We start from the raw sequence: 16,840 nt of genomic DNA, 5'->3' as shown, positions 1-16,840 counted from the left end.
GTTGGAAAAGAGCGGGTTGTTGTACCTTTGCTACCAACTCTTTAAAAAATTGGTTCTTTTATGAAATTATAGTAAATTTCTCTGCCTCTTAAAAATAGACTTAATTAATTTTTTGTAGAAAGCTTGCAAGACTGTACATCTTTAAATAGTTGAAAGCATTTTTGAAATTATAGTTAAAGGATATAAAGCAAGAACATTAATCTGTGTTGTGAGTAGGATAGTAATGGCAAAAATTGTATTATTTGTTTGTTTATTAAAGAAATGTTTTCTATGAAAAACTGACTCACCTCTTGGTGTAAAGGGCGAGACTACGTGCGCGAGTTATTACCGAATTTCCATTACCATTACTAGTTGCAGTTGTAGCTGAGGTTGATGATTGCAAGTTATTTGTATGATTTATGTTTTGGTTAACATTGTTGTTGTTATGACTATTAATGTTAAGATGATTATTGTGAATATTGTTGTTATTAGTTAACGTTGTGACACTATGTAGAGATGCAGTTGGAGTGATTGATCTCATACTGGCCGATACAAATTCCGCACAATCCGGCTTAAGGGGTGATGCTGATGCAGCTAACATATTTGTTGTATTGCAACTATTGCGAAATGGTTGAGAACGTGCACGGGTATAACGTATCGCTTGTTCATTTGGATCTCTGTTAAATACAAAAAAAAAAAAAATTACATTATTCAAAATTTAAATCAAATGAATTATAATATGCGAATTCAACATATTAAGTTTTTAAATGATAAGTTTGGTTAGTTTTGAAAGATACAAATAATAATGCCTCTTAATATTATTGACTAGATAAAAACTTGTCTGAGCATTTCGGATATGAATAATTTTGTTATAGTATAGTATCTCTCTACATTCACATTAAGATACAGTGTTACAGTGACATAAATCAAGCAAAATTATAATCTTAATTCTGAATTAGTTACTCTACTCCGTTCCAATATATGAAAAATAATGCATTCGATTATTTCTGCCGATTTCATGAATCTACGTCCCCAAGTCACTCATCGAGTTCGATGGCCAAGTACCGTTTAACACCTACAAAGGTGCATACACAAGCAGATCGTTATGGGCTACAAAACAACATTTCTGCCGAAGTTAAAATAAGACGGAAATGTTAACACCAATTTAATTTTGATTTCTTTACGTATATTCAGAAGAATATCAGCTGATATAAAGATTAGGCAATTGCATTGCATTTTTATGTGCGAAGTATTTAATGATCGGATTGAACTTATGTTGTTTGTTGATTACCTAGAAATCATTTTTTCTATGTTCTGTCGTTCACATTTTTTTAATTGCTACAATTATTTAGACTTATGCCATATGTTTACCCATATGCCATTTTATTAATAAGGGTCGTTTAATAATGTGCACAACGTGTAAAAATTGTGAAAATTGACTATAAAATTGGTACAAACTTTCTTCAGAGATAAGGCTAACTTTTTACTGGATATGCCAACAATCAAAAAAGAACCATCAAGGGCTATGAAAAATCATACGTAACTGTCTAAAAAAACATTACATCTACAAAAAAAAAGTCACGTGAAGGAGTAGTATTTGTTGTGGCGGTGTGATAAGTTCATACTTTTTTGAAAATGACGAATGTATGATAGAAAACATTAGTTCTGATCGCTATAGATGTATCAGATATGAGGTTTCGACGGAACGTTATCACAAGCCGTACAACGTGAAATGTTTTGGTTTTGGCTATGTTAATGAGCCATCAAAATCATGCGTTTTGTGGACAATGGATATTTTTATTGAGGAATTGGCCAAAAGATCGTTTTTAAGCAGAAAATTTTCGGTGATTTAAAAACAAGAAGTCAACAAGTTATGACTGAACTCAAAATAATCTTAAAAGGATCCAGTAACTAACATATAGCGTAAATAACATTTGAATAATATTGTATTTTAAACCTAAAGATAAAGTCCTAAAAATACATTAAAATAAATTTTAATTCGAAACCTACTACTACTAATTTTAATCAAATATAATTAAAATAAAGTATAAAAATAGTAACAAAGTACGCACTGTGTTGATTGAATTGCACGTGAATTATGTTGACGTCTCATTGCCTTGATTTGATTTAGTTTATCACCCTGGGTTTGAGCATTCTTCCTATCAATCGCCGCTTGTGACATGCGAACAGTTGATGCAATTGTTGGTCTCTGTGCAGCCTCCAGTAAATGTGATGGTTTCTTCAATTTTTTCTCAGAATAAAGGGGTTCCACATTAAAGGCCGCAGCACGTTGAGTGTTTATATCTATAACTGTTGGCGATGAACGTGAAACAGCTGGTAGTAAACGTTCATTACTGTCAACAGCAGCCAATGTTACAACATTTTGACCAAAATGTGGTGATTTACGCCTGCGTGCATCACTTGTGCCATTGCAGTCAGGATTAAATTCACCCTTTGATTCTTCATTATCATCGCTGCCACAGCTACCACCACTTGCACCACTGCCACCACTTCCACTAGCACCAACAGTATAAGTTTTTGGAGCATTACCATAAAGGCGATACCTGATTTGGACGCAGTTCACAGTTTGTGTATTACCAGCGTTTTCATCTATGGTTTGTTCGTCGTTAAGATTCATGGTATCCACTTTGCGAGATATACCTCTAACACGTGACGATAAGACATCGGCATTTTCGTTAACTAAAGAAGGCACTGTGTTGTTTGGTTTGGTTTTTATATCTACGCTATAAATGCCATATTTATGATACGGAATGTCAGTTGAGGTACGTTTACGCATACGATCGCCTTCTGTCCAAAGCCAAGCCTGTTTGCTATATGAAAATAAAATAAATTTGTGTTATTAAAAATGTTAACCAAAAATTAAATTATGAAAAAAAAACTATAATTTACTCCTCCATCCATTGTTGCTGATGTCCAATAACAGAACCAGGACGACATAAGCGTAACCAAGCAATAGCTTCCAGAGCTGTGAAATTATAATGCTTCATTATATAAGCACCAATCAAACTGCCTGTACGTCCCAGTCCAGCTAAAATTTAATAATAAAAATATTTATATAATGAAAAAACAGAAACACGTAATATATAGAAATATATAATAAACACTCAAACTAACATATATATAGGTTTTTATTTTAATAACTATCTCACCTTTACAATGGACAGCTATGGCACCTTTTGTATTCTCACAGATTTGCAGAAACTTCTTCAATATCAAATCACTCGGTGTACTGCCGTCTGTGAAGAATAAGTCCTTATGTTCAAAGCCGGCATTTTCGAAACAGGAGGCGTGGTAAGCTTTTGCATTTAGACGAATCACAGTAGTAACGTTGTTTTTGCGAAAATAATCAAAATAGGTTTCGGGCGAATGACACGGGTAACCGTTTGCCATAACTTTTGTTTTTTGATGTGGTCCACAAAAAGCGATAAATTTTTGTGGCACAATCCAATTAAAGTCACCATTTTCGACCCGTTCATAACGTTCATATTCGGCAGCATTAAAATCATCAAAATTAAAAAAACCAGCGCTCAGCGCCTTTTGCACAGCATTCAAGACGTCGATGAGAGAGATTTTAAAGTTACTTGGACCATAAGATGCATCGCAAAAACGTGTATATGGCGGTATGTCACCAGCGGTTAAAACATTATACACTTCCTCTGGTGTCTTCTCCAAATATATAATCTAGAAATAGCGAAATTGCAAATAATTAATTATAAATATTAAATAATATTTAATATCTTAGGAAGGCGAAATACGCATTTAAACTTACTGCATACGAACCAATCAGGCAGGCAGCATTCAATCGTTTTGCCGCATTCATCGATGTATAATGTATAATTCTTTTGTTTTCACATGATTTTGACAGTACCTTTACATTTAGTTTTTGGCTATAGCGGAATAACATACAAAGATTTAACGGTCCAAAATCATTGTAAAAATTTTCGTATATAAAATCATCATCACTGCTAAAATAGTGTGTATTGGCTGTGTTCCTGGGTTTCAAATATTTCTTAAAAGCAACAAAATATAAACGATCTGGAAAAGGAAAATAAATTATATTTTAAAATTTATTATTTACCTAAATATTTGCTTTTTAAAATATAAAATTTTTTTAAACTATAGTTTACACTCTTATTTAACTGAGTAATATATATGTTTGACTACTATGGCTTTTGTAGTCAATCAAAGAGCATGCATAATTAAATTTGCAACAATAACTATGTTGTTACGCGTCCTATAGGAGCTTGTTTGTGTGTACAAAATTCATGTCAGTGGATTAAAATAAAGTATCTGCTTTAAGTGAATTATTGAAAAATAAAATTTTGTAAACCAATTATTGATTTTCAGCAAATTTATTTATGCGAAGGACACATTCATCATGCTTGCTTCGCTCACTGACGTCGGGTATTGTCAACATAAGCCAATAGCTGAACACATTTGTGAAATGTTAATATTTTAATAAAAAAAGATAAGATAATATGGAGCTAGTTAAGGACTTCACTGAGTTCTCTATTTGTGAGAATTATTTTATCTTTTAATACTATTTTTTGGTACGAATAATTATATACGAAAATTTTTGGCTTAATTGTAGTTAGCTATAGTATATTTAAAATTTGTTGTTTTTAATGATTTAACTGGATGATTAATATTGCTTGACCACATTCTAATACCGAGTACCATATATATTAAGTTTTAGCTGTCTATTTAATCAGTTTCATCCGTTGATTAGGGACCCCCAATACTCTACTTGAAAGTTATACTTTTTTATTTTAATTTTTATTCAAATTCCTCGCACCGCTTTCAGTAGTTTCTCTTTCTTTTCAGTTTAGGAACTGAACTCTATTATTATTCGAACTCTCGGTACAGTTAGTGCGGAATACTCATAAGGTCTCCACTTTAGCTCTTTTGTATACTTTTTTTTGACAAAAAGGACTGAGCGTTCTTAGATTTCTCCTCTATAACATTGGTGTTAAGATTCAAGTTATATTTTAAAGTGGTAGTGGATTCGTCTTAATTCATGGTCTTAATAATACTTAAAATTGATTATATGGAATTTGATTTAGGTGGTGATAATTATCCGAGCTCTAGTTTGTTGAGTTTAATAAGTGACTGGAGGTCTGGACACAAAATTAAGGTTAATCAATAATAATAATATACCCAGGAATTTTTTGTTTGTTTAATATTTAAATTATTGAATATTTTAGAAAATAAGCTCTAGAAATTTACATTTATGACTATTTAACTCATAGCCCAGTTCTTACGTTATATAACTTCATAGCTGCAGATATTCTTAACTGATATTATTCTAGTTTCACCGGAATAATAGTAAAAGATTATGGATTAGAAATTTGCATATTTATACTCAAACAATAAAGTTAGTAATAATATACGAGTATGGTTTTCCTTATCAGAATGACTTCTGCTTCAAAATATTCATTGCATTTATTTATTAAATGTTTTTCTAACAACGAATATTGTTTTTGTATGGTTGAAAACGTTTCATAAATTTGACTTTAGTGCATTTATAGGGAAGTGAAACCCTTAACAACGTTTGTCATTTTAATAAACAATGCATTTGAGCTGAGCTCATGATAATTGTTTTCTGTGGATATTCGTAAGTACATTATATGAAAACCCAAACGATTCGCACTATAAATACTTTATGAACTACCTTGCAGTAAACCTTACTGCTTTACTAGGTTTCTTGCATGTATGTCGTATATAGTTCTATTCTTGCATGTTTAACTATAAAAAGTAACAAATGTAAAGGAGCTCATTACAAGTTTATTGTTAGAACTTCGTAACGAAAATACGGAACAAGGAAAAAATGCATAACTGTGGCAACCTCAAATGTCAAAAGGCGGTATTTTACCGTATGTTTATGATATTTTTCAAGTAGTTTAGTGGTTTTAGTTTATCAATATAGCTATACATAATGTTTTTTACGTGTTTAGTTGGTTTTTAGGCGACTGTGGCCAACATCACAACCGAATTGCGATACGTGTTTGTTAATAATGAATACAAATTTTATTCAATTGAATTTTTATTGAAAACAGAAAATAAAGTACAAAAAATAAATATAGAAAAAACGAACCTCTTGAATCAATAAACTTAATTTAATGGATAAATAAATAAATGTTCTAATTTAATTTTTTAAGGGTTAAAGGGATTTTTCCTGCAACAGTTGTTTTTATGATTTGATTCTGTTTCCAAGTCATTAATATTTAATACCCAAATAATTTGATTTGAATTTTCAAACAAGAAAGTTTTGTATATGTTTTTGGTTTCGAATTTTAATACGATTGGGTGGGTAGAAGTTTCCAAGTAGATAATAAGATACATTATATTTAATGCCTTAAATTGTTTTTACATGTAGCCCTTTATTCCTTCTCCGTTAACAATTCGTTATTTGTTGTATATTTGTAGAGACGAAAGCAGTTTTCTTTTCTTATGCTCCTATAAATATGCAATTGAAAAACATTATGTTAAATGTGTAATAAATAATTTTCACTTTAATTTTTGTGTGCTTCCCACGCGACTTTAATTATTACCAGCGTTGAAAGAAAATATGTCTTCTAATATATTATATATGGTATTATAAAAAAAAGGAAGAAGTAAAAGAAAAAGAAGACGAACATAAATGAAAATGATAACTAATTATGATACCTCAAATTTCTTTCTTAGCTGTCAATATCGATTTAGCCTCCAGAATACCCTACACATATTTCAAGAAAACTCTTTATATGACAGTTTAGCAATTAGTAGAGAAAAAGTAAAATCAAGAGCAGCGGATATGGGGTTGCATCTTCTTCTTTCAACTCAGCGGCTAAAATGCAATATAAAATAATGAACGCTGGCTCTGAGTTTCAAATTTGGCAGGGCACGAGTTCAATCCCTGGTACTTGCAGTCTCAAAAACAGAAAAATTATTTACGAATTATTAAATACAAGATATAATTCGATGACCGCTGGTGTTGGATATTTGACAATACTCAAGACAGCTGTATGGCTAGCCAAAAATTCAATTAATTAAAATAATATAAAAAAATTTTTGTTGTTGTAGCTCACTACTTTTCGAAACCTCTTTACCGCCATGATATTTATATTAATGACGATTCCTAATCTATTCATTCTTTATATTAAGTAAATAATTTATTTTGAATATAAACTTCATCTATGATCTATGAACATAGCATAGATCAACACATAATATTTCTGCTTTTTATATATATATATTCTTTTGCTAAATTATGTATGGGGTTTTAGAAAAATTAGTTCAACGTTTATTATTTACGATTGGAGTCGACCAGTAAGAAAAAAAAAACTCTGTTAGGATACAGTTACTTTATTTTTTTTTAAAGGATTGTAGGGGCGCAATAGATATAACGGTCGCAGTGCCATATCCAATATTAATACTTTTTTTTTAGGTATGTATCAATTATTTTTATTTAGACATAAATAGTTTATTTTTAAAATTGCTTTGAGTGCAATGTTCGAGTTTAACATTTTAACATAACGTTTTAGTTAATGCAAAATTGTATATCTTAGACATTTACAGATTCATATAATCAATTTGGAGAAAAATGATTACATAGATACTTATTTGTACTACTATACGGAATGTCTGCTGTCTGTTAAGATGGAACATTCCAAATATCTTAATTGACAATTTTCGGCAAGAAAGCTGCAGAGTAAAGCACTCACACTGAAAGTTAAGATGAATTAGTTATATAAAATTATATTAATATGGTATATACAAGACTATTACGCACCGCTGTATATAAAACAGGATCCACGCAACTTTGAAATTCTGTGACACGTCTTAAGATTTCTATCGTTTCGTTACAAGCATCGATGGTATACTGACATATAGCTTCCAATAAATTAGCTCCCATAAAAAATGCTAAAAGGGATGCAATCGTAAATGGGGTAGACACAGGATGAAAAGTGAGTTTTCCTGTGTAAGCCAACACAAACATATGTGAGGCACCAACGAAGCCGTAAAAGTAAGTGGTAATTGCGAAAACTATCTCAACTCTGTAAAGTCGCGTGAGGTGACGTATTATATTATAAAGTCGATTATGCTCAATTGATAGGTTCTCAATTTCGATCGATAGACACTTGAAGTCAAAAGTTTGATTATTTACTAACTGTCGAATTATTTGGTTGAGACGAATATTTATAGTTTCCATGTATGTAATAGCATACCATAGAGCCAAGATGAAATTAAAATAAGAACCAAGGAGCATATTGCCAAAATTATGATAAACTAATATCTCACAAACATTTATAGGCTTCAATTTCGTAGTGCTTTTCCATCTGAACCAAATTATCACAGCTATAGACATGATCAGAAATACAAATTTTATAGAAAAAAGTTTACTAATAATTTGCAAACGAGAAGTTGTTGATAGCACCGTAAGTTTTGGTCGAAACTTCAATTTAAATAAATTATTAAATATTTTAATTATTTCACGTTCTCGATGGTAGCGTCGTAGTATTGTGTACATCAGAAATATTAATCTCAGTACACTAAATGAGATCATAAACATTTGTGAAATATTTGTTGCTGCATAGCCAGTAGCTCTTGTGGACCACCTTAGCACACATCCTATGGAAATGAAAAATGCTACATTATGTATGAGTGCATATATCGCAAAAAATCTGGAATATGCTATGGTTTGCTTGTAGATATCAACAAAAGTTGTGTCGAGTCCAGTTAACAAAAAATAATATATCCTGCTAAGGAATAGCAAATCTACTTTGATTTTCATCATACCTTGAACAAATTTTAAAAAGGACTGAGATTGTTTTTCTAAGTGAACAACATAAATAGTTTGAATTAAAACAAACATTAACATTAAGGGGAAGCGACACATTCTATTAATATAATAAATCAATCATGTGACCACTTTGCTATGAATGACTTATCAATAATTGGATCGCAAGGACTTAAGGTTTGTCATATAACTTAAATTGTGTGCACTTTAATAAATTAAAATAAAACCATGATTAGGATCGGCTTATGAACACTGCTAAATTCCGGTACCTGTTTTATTTAGTCTGATAATAGATTGTGGTAAATTTCCTTGCAGTAGAAGGTTTCTTTAATTAAAATAATCCCCAATACAGGAAAACGCTCCGTAAATATGAAATAAGGTAAGTCAATAAGATTTTTATAAAGAGTTAGCTCTGTTTCAGAAAAAGCAGCTTGGCATTAATAATGCGAATCCTATTTCAAACCACCAATTTGGTTTTAGAGAATGTAAAGCCACAATAGAACAAGTGCATTGACTTCAGAGAATAATAAAAACTGCAATAAAAAAGATGAAACTATACACATTATCTCTTTTGGATGTCACCCAAACCTTCAATAAAGTGTAGCTCACTGCTCTTCCGTACAAGCTTAGGAATAATTCTCTGAATTCCTATAGTATGAAAAAGTGAAAACTGAATGAGTCCCAAACAACACTTGTCCCTTTTAGCTCGACACATTGAGTCCAACGATCTTTCAACATTTGGATACCTTTTAAATAGCACGATTTATTAAGTCCTCCAAAATATACTTGTTATGAAGACAGGTAATTATCAATCTATCTAGTACTTGTAGTTAGCTTATTTATTGTCAATTATATGCGTCGGTCAACCACTCTTCATATTGTAAGAATCGCCCGACTTTTATTTTTTGATTAAACAATAATGCATTTTCCCATTAAACAAAAGAGATTAGTGAATTTTAGAAGTCATTCCAAATGCATGTACCGACACTCTGAAGTACATTCCGGTCGCAACTTTAAGACACAATACAAACCGCTATATTGGATCAAAAGTTAACTTTTCAGAAGTTATCGGTTTTACTTAAGAAAATTATTGTCGGTCTTACTTCTTAAAAGTCTTATTTTCTTTCAACAGACCTTACCTTACTGCCGTCAAAAACTACTCCCAATGAAGTAAAACATCGAGGGTCAACAACAACATCAAAAAGTCGAAAATCTATGACACTTATCGAAAAGAAAACTGTTCGGAATTTTGTCCAAAGATTTGAACAAAATGATAGTCCCATGCTGATGTCCAATACTCCACTAGGAGAGAAGGACAGCAGTAAGTAAGTAAGTGTTATCCGGCACTGAATAATGGTTTGTTCCGAATAATCCGGAGAACGACTTAAAATATTGCAGACGTCTTTGCGTAGATATGTTGAAAATATCTTTAAGGAATTCAGTTCTATATCAGTCGTTGTAACAAATGGTGAATTGTGGTGTTTTCAAAATAAGAAGACAAGGAAACTTAAGAGTATGACTTGGAAATCATCAGTAGAATCAAAAGAGATGCTTTCAGATAAGCAAAATCAAGGCAATGTTATTGAACGATTTTTTTTTGATTTGAAGGCAATTGTTTATATTGAATTCTTCTGTCAAAGCAGAATATTATCTAGTCGTTCCACGATGAGTTCATGTGTTACACGATAATGCATCATCGTATAAAGCTATCATTTTCTGTGAATTCTTAATGAAAAAAGGTATTGTTATTGAGTATCAATTGAATTCATCCTTTTTCGCTTTTAATGACGTCTGAATATTTTTTTAAATAAAATTGGTGTTGAAAGAAAACATTTCGATAACATCGCATAAAGCCATGACGGCCACTGAATTCTTGATTAATATAGGTCTTTTTATCGATTATCCTTCGAATTTCTTTGATTGAGCTACATGTGAGTTCTTGGGTTATTTCTTAAAGAAATATTGATTTTGAAAGAAATTCGAATTTTGGCAGGTCATTTAAAATATCGCATAAAGCCCTGACGACCAGAAAATTTTCGATCAAATTTTGTCTTTTTATCGTTTATCCATTGAATTCATTTGATTGGGATCCATATGACTACTAGGGTGATTTCTTAAACTAATATTGATTTTGAAAGAAAATTATTTTGACACCATCCAGGTTTTGACCGATAAGTAGAAAATTTTTTTCGAAAAATTAAGTTTTTAGCCGAAAGCTATTGTTTTAAAATCTTAATTTTAATTCGACGTACAAATAATGAATCGTTTTGAAAACTATATTCGAACAGCTTGTGGATAGTATGAGGTTCACCTAAGAGGTGGTTGGAAAACTATATGTGAACTGAAAGTGTAGTGTATGAGAAGAGTATTATGTGTATAAAGGTTAGAATATTTTACACTAAGCAATAAAGAAAACTTAAACAATGCAAAGAACAAGAGAAAAAGCACGTTTCTTACATTGTTACTGTTTGAATTTGTAAAGGAGGAGCTGAAGGGAAGAAGAAATTCTAAAGAAACCCTGTTTGCTTGTTAGTTTATTGATTTTTTACTTTATTTTATTTGGCATTTTATACATAAATATTTTAATTGTTTTTTAAGTGCGGTATGTGTAGAGAGGAAAGTGTGAAATTAAACTAAGTTAAATTACTGCTTTTAAAAATTAAATATATTTACAAAAAACTAACTTTTATTAAAACTTAATTTGCTTCAAATATTACTCAATTCGAACTTTGTATGCATACTATAAATTAAATAAATACTATTAAGTTAATTCATTACTTATTGGTTTCCCAATTTTACTTCGAGTATCGTCATAGTTTTCAGAATACATTTAGTACTTCAATTCAAAAACCTTTAGTACTTCAAAAACCTTCAATTCAATTGCAAGCAGTTAACAGTTCCAGTTTCATTTGGTTATCCGGAAATTTTTAAAAGAACATATAGAAATATCAATTAGAGTATATTTTTTCTATAGGGAGGTGCAATATAACTACCATATGTCAACACTTAACCCACTTCTCTATATATCCTCATTTCTTTCAGCAAATTTTGTTTTGTAGTTTCGATTGCAAAAGTTCTTGAAAATTTCCAGTCGATCAGATACGTTAAGCTGAAGCTTAAAAATTTTTCGCAGCAGTAGATCAAAAACTCTGCTAAGACACCTATAGGCGTTAGCACTACGAAATTTCTTAACTAGTTTAATGACTTTGTCATCATTCTGTCCATAAAAGAAAGTAATTCGAAATGATAACCTGCAAGGAAACAAACACTTTGTAAAAGAATATGACAGCGAACTGGCGAAAATTTTTCAAGCAATTAAAAAGAAAGGATTTCAGAGTGTTGACCGTTTGGTGATTAACCCATGGACGCTATAGGAATCATCACATATTCAACAGAGCATTTTGTCTATTATTGCCTGGCATTTGCAAGAACGAAATTGAGATTGCTGAATTATGATGTATTGAGCAAAAGTAATATGTCTAACGGTAACACAACATAGTGCTATACACTTTCAGAATAAAATTGGTAGTGTTATATTTTACAAATTACAAATTCCAACTATTTTTTGTACAGAATCTATATATAGAATTTAATTGAACTGTAAAAATTACAAACTGCCATAACATCTAAATTGCTGATTTCCAATATTCCGATACTTTTAGGAATCGTTTCTTGGATTATGGTGTCTGAATTTGAAATCAAGGAAACCAGTTGATAGGTTATACCGGCGATAAGCCCATTGTGTTACCATATATTCGAACCACTTAGAACCATTGGCAAAACGTATTATGCCATTTGAGGGAACGTCTTGCAGTTGATCAAGATCCTTAAAAACGAAAGCCGCTTAAGTAGTAAGGCTTGGTTTCAACAAAACAGATGGAAGATACTTTCAACATACTCTCCACAACTGTGACAGGTATGATTGATACGAAGATTTAATCTCTAGCATGGTAATGTTAAATACAGTGACCTGTGAGTAAACGAAATTATTTTCTGAGAGTAGTTCGCAATAGAGACGACTATAACGAAAATTCGAAATGAATTTAAAAAATATAATTTTTTTTTACACATTTTTTTTTAACCAATAAAATTCAATTTCAATAAAAAATACACCTTTTTAAAAAGTTGCACTTCAATCGGTCCAAATTGTACTTATATTCATCAATGATAATTAAAGATTTATACTTAGTTCAAAAGGTGGAATAAATTAAAACTCGTGTCTATTATATTAGAAAATTTATTTGGAAAATAAATTTTTTGTAAATACTTCGAATTAATTCGACGAAAATGCATATTTAATTTAATCTCCGCTAGAATGGAAAACTTGTCGAGTGTGTAAAAAATTTGAGCTGGTATTACACTTGTTATGTCTATTCAGTCATTAACCTTCAGAACATTCTTTTGTTATAATGAGTTACCTATCCATAATTCAAGTCAAGAGACAATGATTCATCATTGTTAAATTCCTCGTTAGTATTTATAAGAACATATTAACCCACACCTTCTTCCCTTACTATAACTCGAAGTTCATGTGAAAAGATATGTTCGCTCATGACAAAAAAAAGGTAATAAGCTTTTATCATTAAACCAGGAAGGATACTGATAATTGAATTATGTGACTAATGACACAATGCAACTCATTATCATAAGCAATCTTTAAATTTGACATAAGAAATTGATGGATTTGCGCTAAAACCTTCACGCAAATTGACTTATAAACTCAAATATGACACACGGAGATACATCATTTGTATTCCGCAGAAAAAGAAGCATTATTTATAATAGAATTTTCTACTTGTGTGTGGGATGCGTAATTCTATTGTATTAACCCCGGCACTACATTAGGAAAATCAATTTTTCTTTTCGTGTTTTAATTTAAAATAATGACTATGCTTACGTATTATACGAGTGAATTGATATAATATTAAAGGAATTGAGAGAAGTTTGTATAAGAAAAAATAAGAACACAAAATTATTGCAGTTGCAGTCACTGAAATATAATATATTTTATTAAAGAGTTTAATATAATTTTATAAAATTTCAAGTCATTTGATTTCAGAATTACATCCATTCTAGTGTTCACAATGAATGATTGGCAATGAACGCCTCGCAAATCCTGCTGTTAAAAGTTTGATGGAGTGTACGAAAGGGTAATAATAATACAATATATACAATTTTTATTGACTTTCACAGTAAGAGAATTTCAACGATAAAAGCAATTCAGCATTTAAATGGAAAAAATTATTTTATAAGCACAACAAAATCTTTTAATAAACATTGAATTACTTGCTAACATTTCAAGAACAACTTTACAATACACAAAATAAAGTTTATCAAAAACGAAGGCAACTTCATAATTCAGCGACTTTTTGAACTTAACGCGTAGTAACCTTATATGCTATACACCTCTTCTTACCTTACAGTCTATTACTAGACTACAGTTAAGTTCTGAGTAAGCTGCATCATCTAGTTTCTACGACACTGTCATTGAATGCAGCAGACAACCTCGTGAATTTTATCTGCTTAACAAGCATTATTTTTTGCTTAAGAAATTCAGCAATTAAATTAAAGAAAGGCTTAATAAATATTGTACTTAAGAGTGCTGCACTATCAATTTCAATGATTTAGAAATGGTTCACTAAATACCGTTGTGGTCATATTAGTATAAATGACACCGAAAGTTCAGGTCATCCAAAAGCAATCGTCACATCAGAAATCGTTAATAGAGTTCATTGAATACTGCGAAACGATCAACGAAAGAAGACTGTGAGGCATTCTATATAATCGTTTTATAAAAGTATTTCAACATGTAAAAGGAATCAAAGGGATGGATTGATTGTAACCGTAAGAATACTTTAAAGGAGTATTTGGCAAAGATCTGTTGCAATTCGAACGAGCTTTTCTGCCGTTACATAACTGTCACGGATTATGAATTCACTAAAACATATTCACTAAAACATGGTCTCTAGACCACCCTTGTATTCGTCTTGTAATCCTTACATGTTATCTATTTTCAGATGCCAACGGGTTACAACAACAACGACAGAGACCAAAAAACAATCAAAACAATAAACTTATACATTCCGGGTCGGATCTTAGCGATAGTTTTCTGTGATGCACACGGTAAATACTAGAAAACAGGTAATATTTTGATAAGTACTCAAAGATATGTTCAGTTTTGCAATTTAAAATTAATCAATTATAACTTAATCAAGGAAGGTTACTAAAATGTTACAAAACCCACTAAAAGAAGAAGTACAAACGTAGCAATTGTTACTTATTTTTTGACACAGGGTTTTTAGTGGAATTTCTCAAATGGTCTCATTTCTTTATGGTTTCACGATTAAAGGGTATAACGGTAAAAAGATATAATGGTGAAATATATCAAACTCGATGAGAATCATGCTAATAGTATGTATCAACGTTTGTAATCCATTATAAACATTCAAAATGATTGCGAATAAGTCGATCGTTCGAGGGAAACGTCAGTCACTGTTTTTGATAACCACGAGTAATAATTTCATTTCATTCTTACTTGATATAATAATTAACTTATTAGATGGTATTCAATATTCAAACATTTTGTAGAAAATATAAGTAGGTGCTCAATCTGAATTTATCTATTTGTGTGTCCAAACCTCTAGTTATCTGCTAACTTAAACTTTTTTTATGGTCAGGGATCCATAACCATATACATGGTTGTCGACCTATGCTCATGGTGTATTGCCTAATGACAATACCCGGACACGATAAAGACTAATCACTGGAGAAACGCCAAAACAAAAAGGCATTGAAAATATTTAATTAAAATGTACTTTTTAGACAGACTAAAAAAGTGAATGTCTAATTTTCTTATCTGCTTACAATTATAGGACAAACACTATTAAATAAAACCCTATCCATAAGGAATAGCAAAAAATTTGTTGAGGAAAGAATTTTTTATGGTAAATACAATCAAAATGTGTTTTTAAGTGATTTGAATTTTAATTGAATATTAAAGGCTCTAATAGATAAAGGTATAATTGAATTGGGTTTTCAACTATTAACTATTATTGAGAATCACTTTATAAATATTACTGACCCCCACCAGCCAACAGTTCTTTAAATTATAAGATATTTTGCATATTACTTTGTTGACGTCAGCATTGTTTTATTGTGAATCCGAACAAAAATATATTAAAGTCTAAGAAGTCTATAATATATGTAATAAAAAACAAAAAAAAATGCAATAAAAATTTTATTATTTGAAAAATATTCCTTAATTAATTCACAATAATGTGTATACATTAATAGCGTTCTATTTGAAATATTTAATATCTACAGATTTGTAAAAATATTTTATGAAATTTTTAAAAAGATATACTTTCAAAGTGCATAAAAGGTTTTCACATGCAGATGAGTAGCTGGAAATAATTAATGTAAATAATTAAATCAGAAGTAAAAGTTGTTACAATCACTCATGAAAATTGTCTGAAGAATTTAGCATCGTTTAAGCGAGTATAAAACACGTTGAACAGCTACGAATGTGGCTGCGGCTTCCACTCAATAAAACAAAAATAATTTTTAATTAATAATTTTACGATCGCTGCATAATTGAAAAGTAAATTTACTATAAATTCGAAAAGTGTTTCGGTTGCTTAATAGATATTTTTCAAATAAATTTATTGAAATGAATGTGAAAAATTCACTGGAACTTATTTCTTTAACCGTGGAATGCATTTTTTTAATGAGTGTTTCAGTCGGTTTATTTAGTATATTTTTAAATTAAAATAAGCTATATAGTATCTCAATAAGATGTATTATTAATATTCCATACCACATCAGCACAATAAAAAGAAAAGAAGGAAAAGTTCATTATTGAAATTCTAAAAGCAAAGATTCTGAGAATACGCAAACACTATTACGAAGTTATACTGCTTTCTATTAGAAATGACCATGGTCTAGTCTATATTCTATTAGAAATGTCTAGAAAATCTACATAGCATCAGAGATGACAATAAGACACAAAAAAAGAATATAATTAACAGATTTAAAAATTTGAAAACTATTTTATAAATTAAA

General features: G+C 30.4%; 1 protein-coding gene across 2 annotated transcripts in view; it reads right to left on the bottom strand.

Annotated features, from left to right (window-relative positions):
• LOC119662761 (putative uncharacterized protein DDB_G0277255) overlaps positions 1-16,840 on the bottom strand; it is a 53,545-nt gene that overhangs the window by 11,080 nt on the left and 25,625 nt on the right. For both annotated transcript variants that reach the window (XM_038072508.1, XM_038072507.1), the window contains exons 4-8: positions 3,770-4,035; positions 3,150-3,681; positions 2,890-3,028; positions 2,052-2,810; positions 288-656 (exon numbers count right to left, since the gene is read on the bottom strand). In XM_038072508.1, the coding sequence (XP_037928436.1) occupies positions 288-656; positions 2,052-2,810; positions 2,890-3,028; positions 3,150-3,681; positions 3,770-4,035 (2,065 nt within the window). The remainder of the gene's footprint in view (positions 1-287; positions 657-2,051; positions 2,811-2,889; positions 3,029-3,149; positions 3,682-3,769; positions 4,036-16,840) is intronic.

Source organism: Teleopsis dalmanni, chromosome X (assembly GCF_002237135.1).
Source record: "Teleopsis dalmanni isolate 2A chromosome X, ASM223713v2, whole genome shotgun sequence".
In the NCBI taxonomy this organism is placed as follows: Eukaryota; Metazoa; Arthropoda; class Insecta; order Diptera; family Diopsidae; genus Teleopsis; species Teleopsis dalmanni.
The sequence above is the reverse complement of the archived record's forward strand: the minus strand, read 5'-3'. Positions and strand labels throughout refer to the sequence as shown.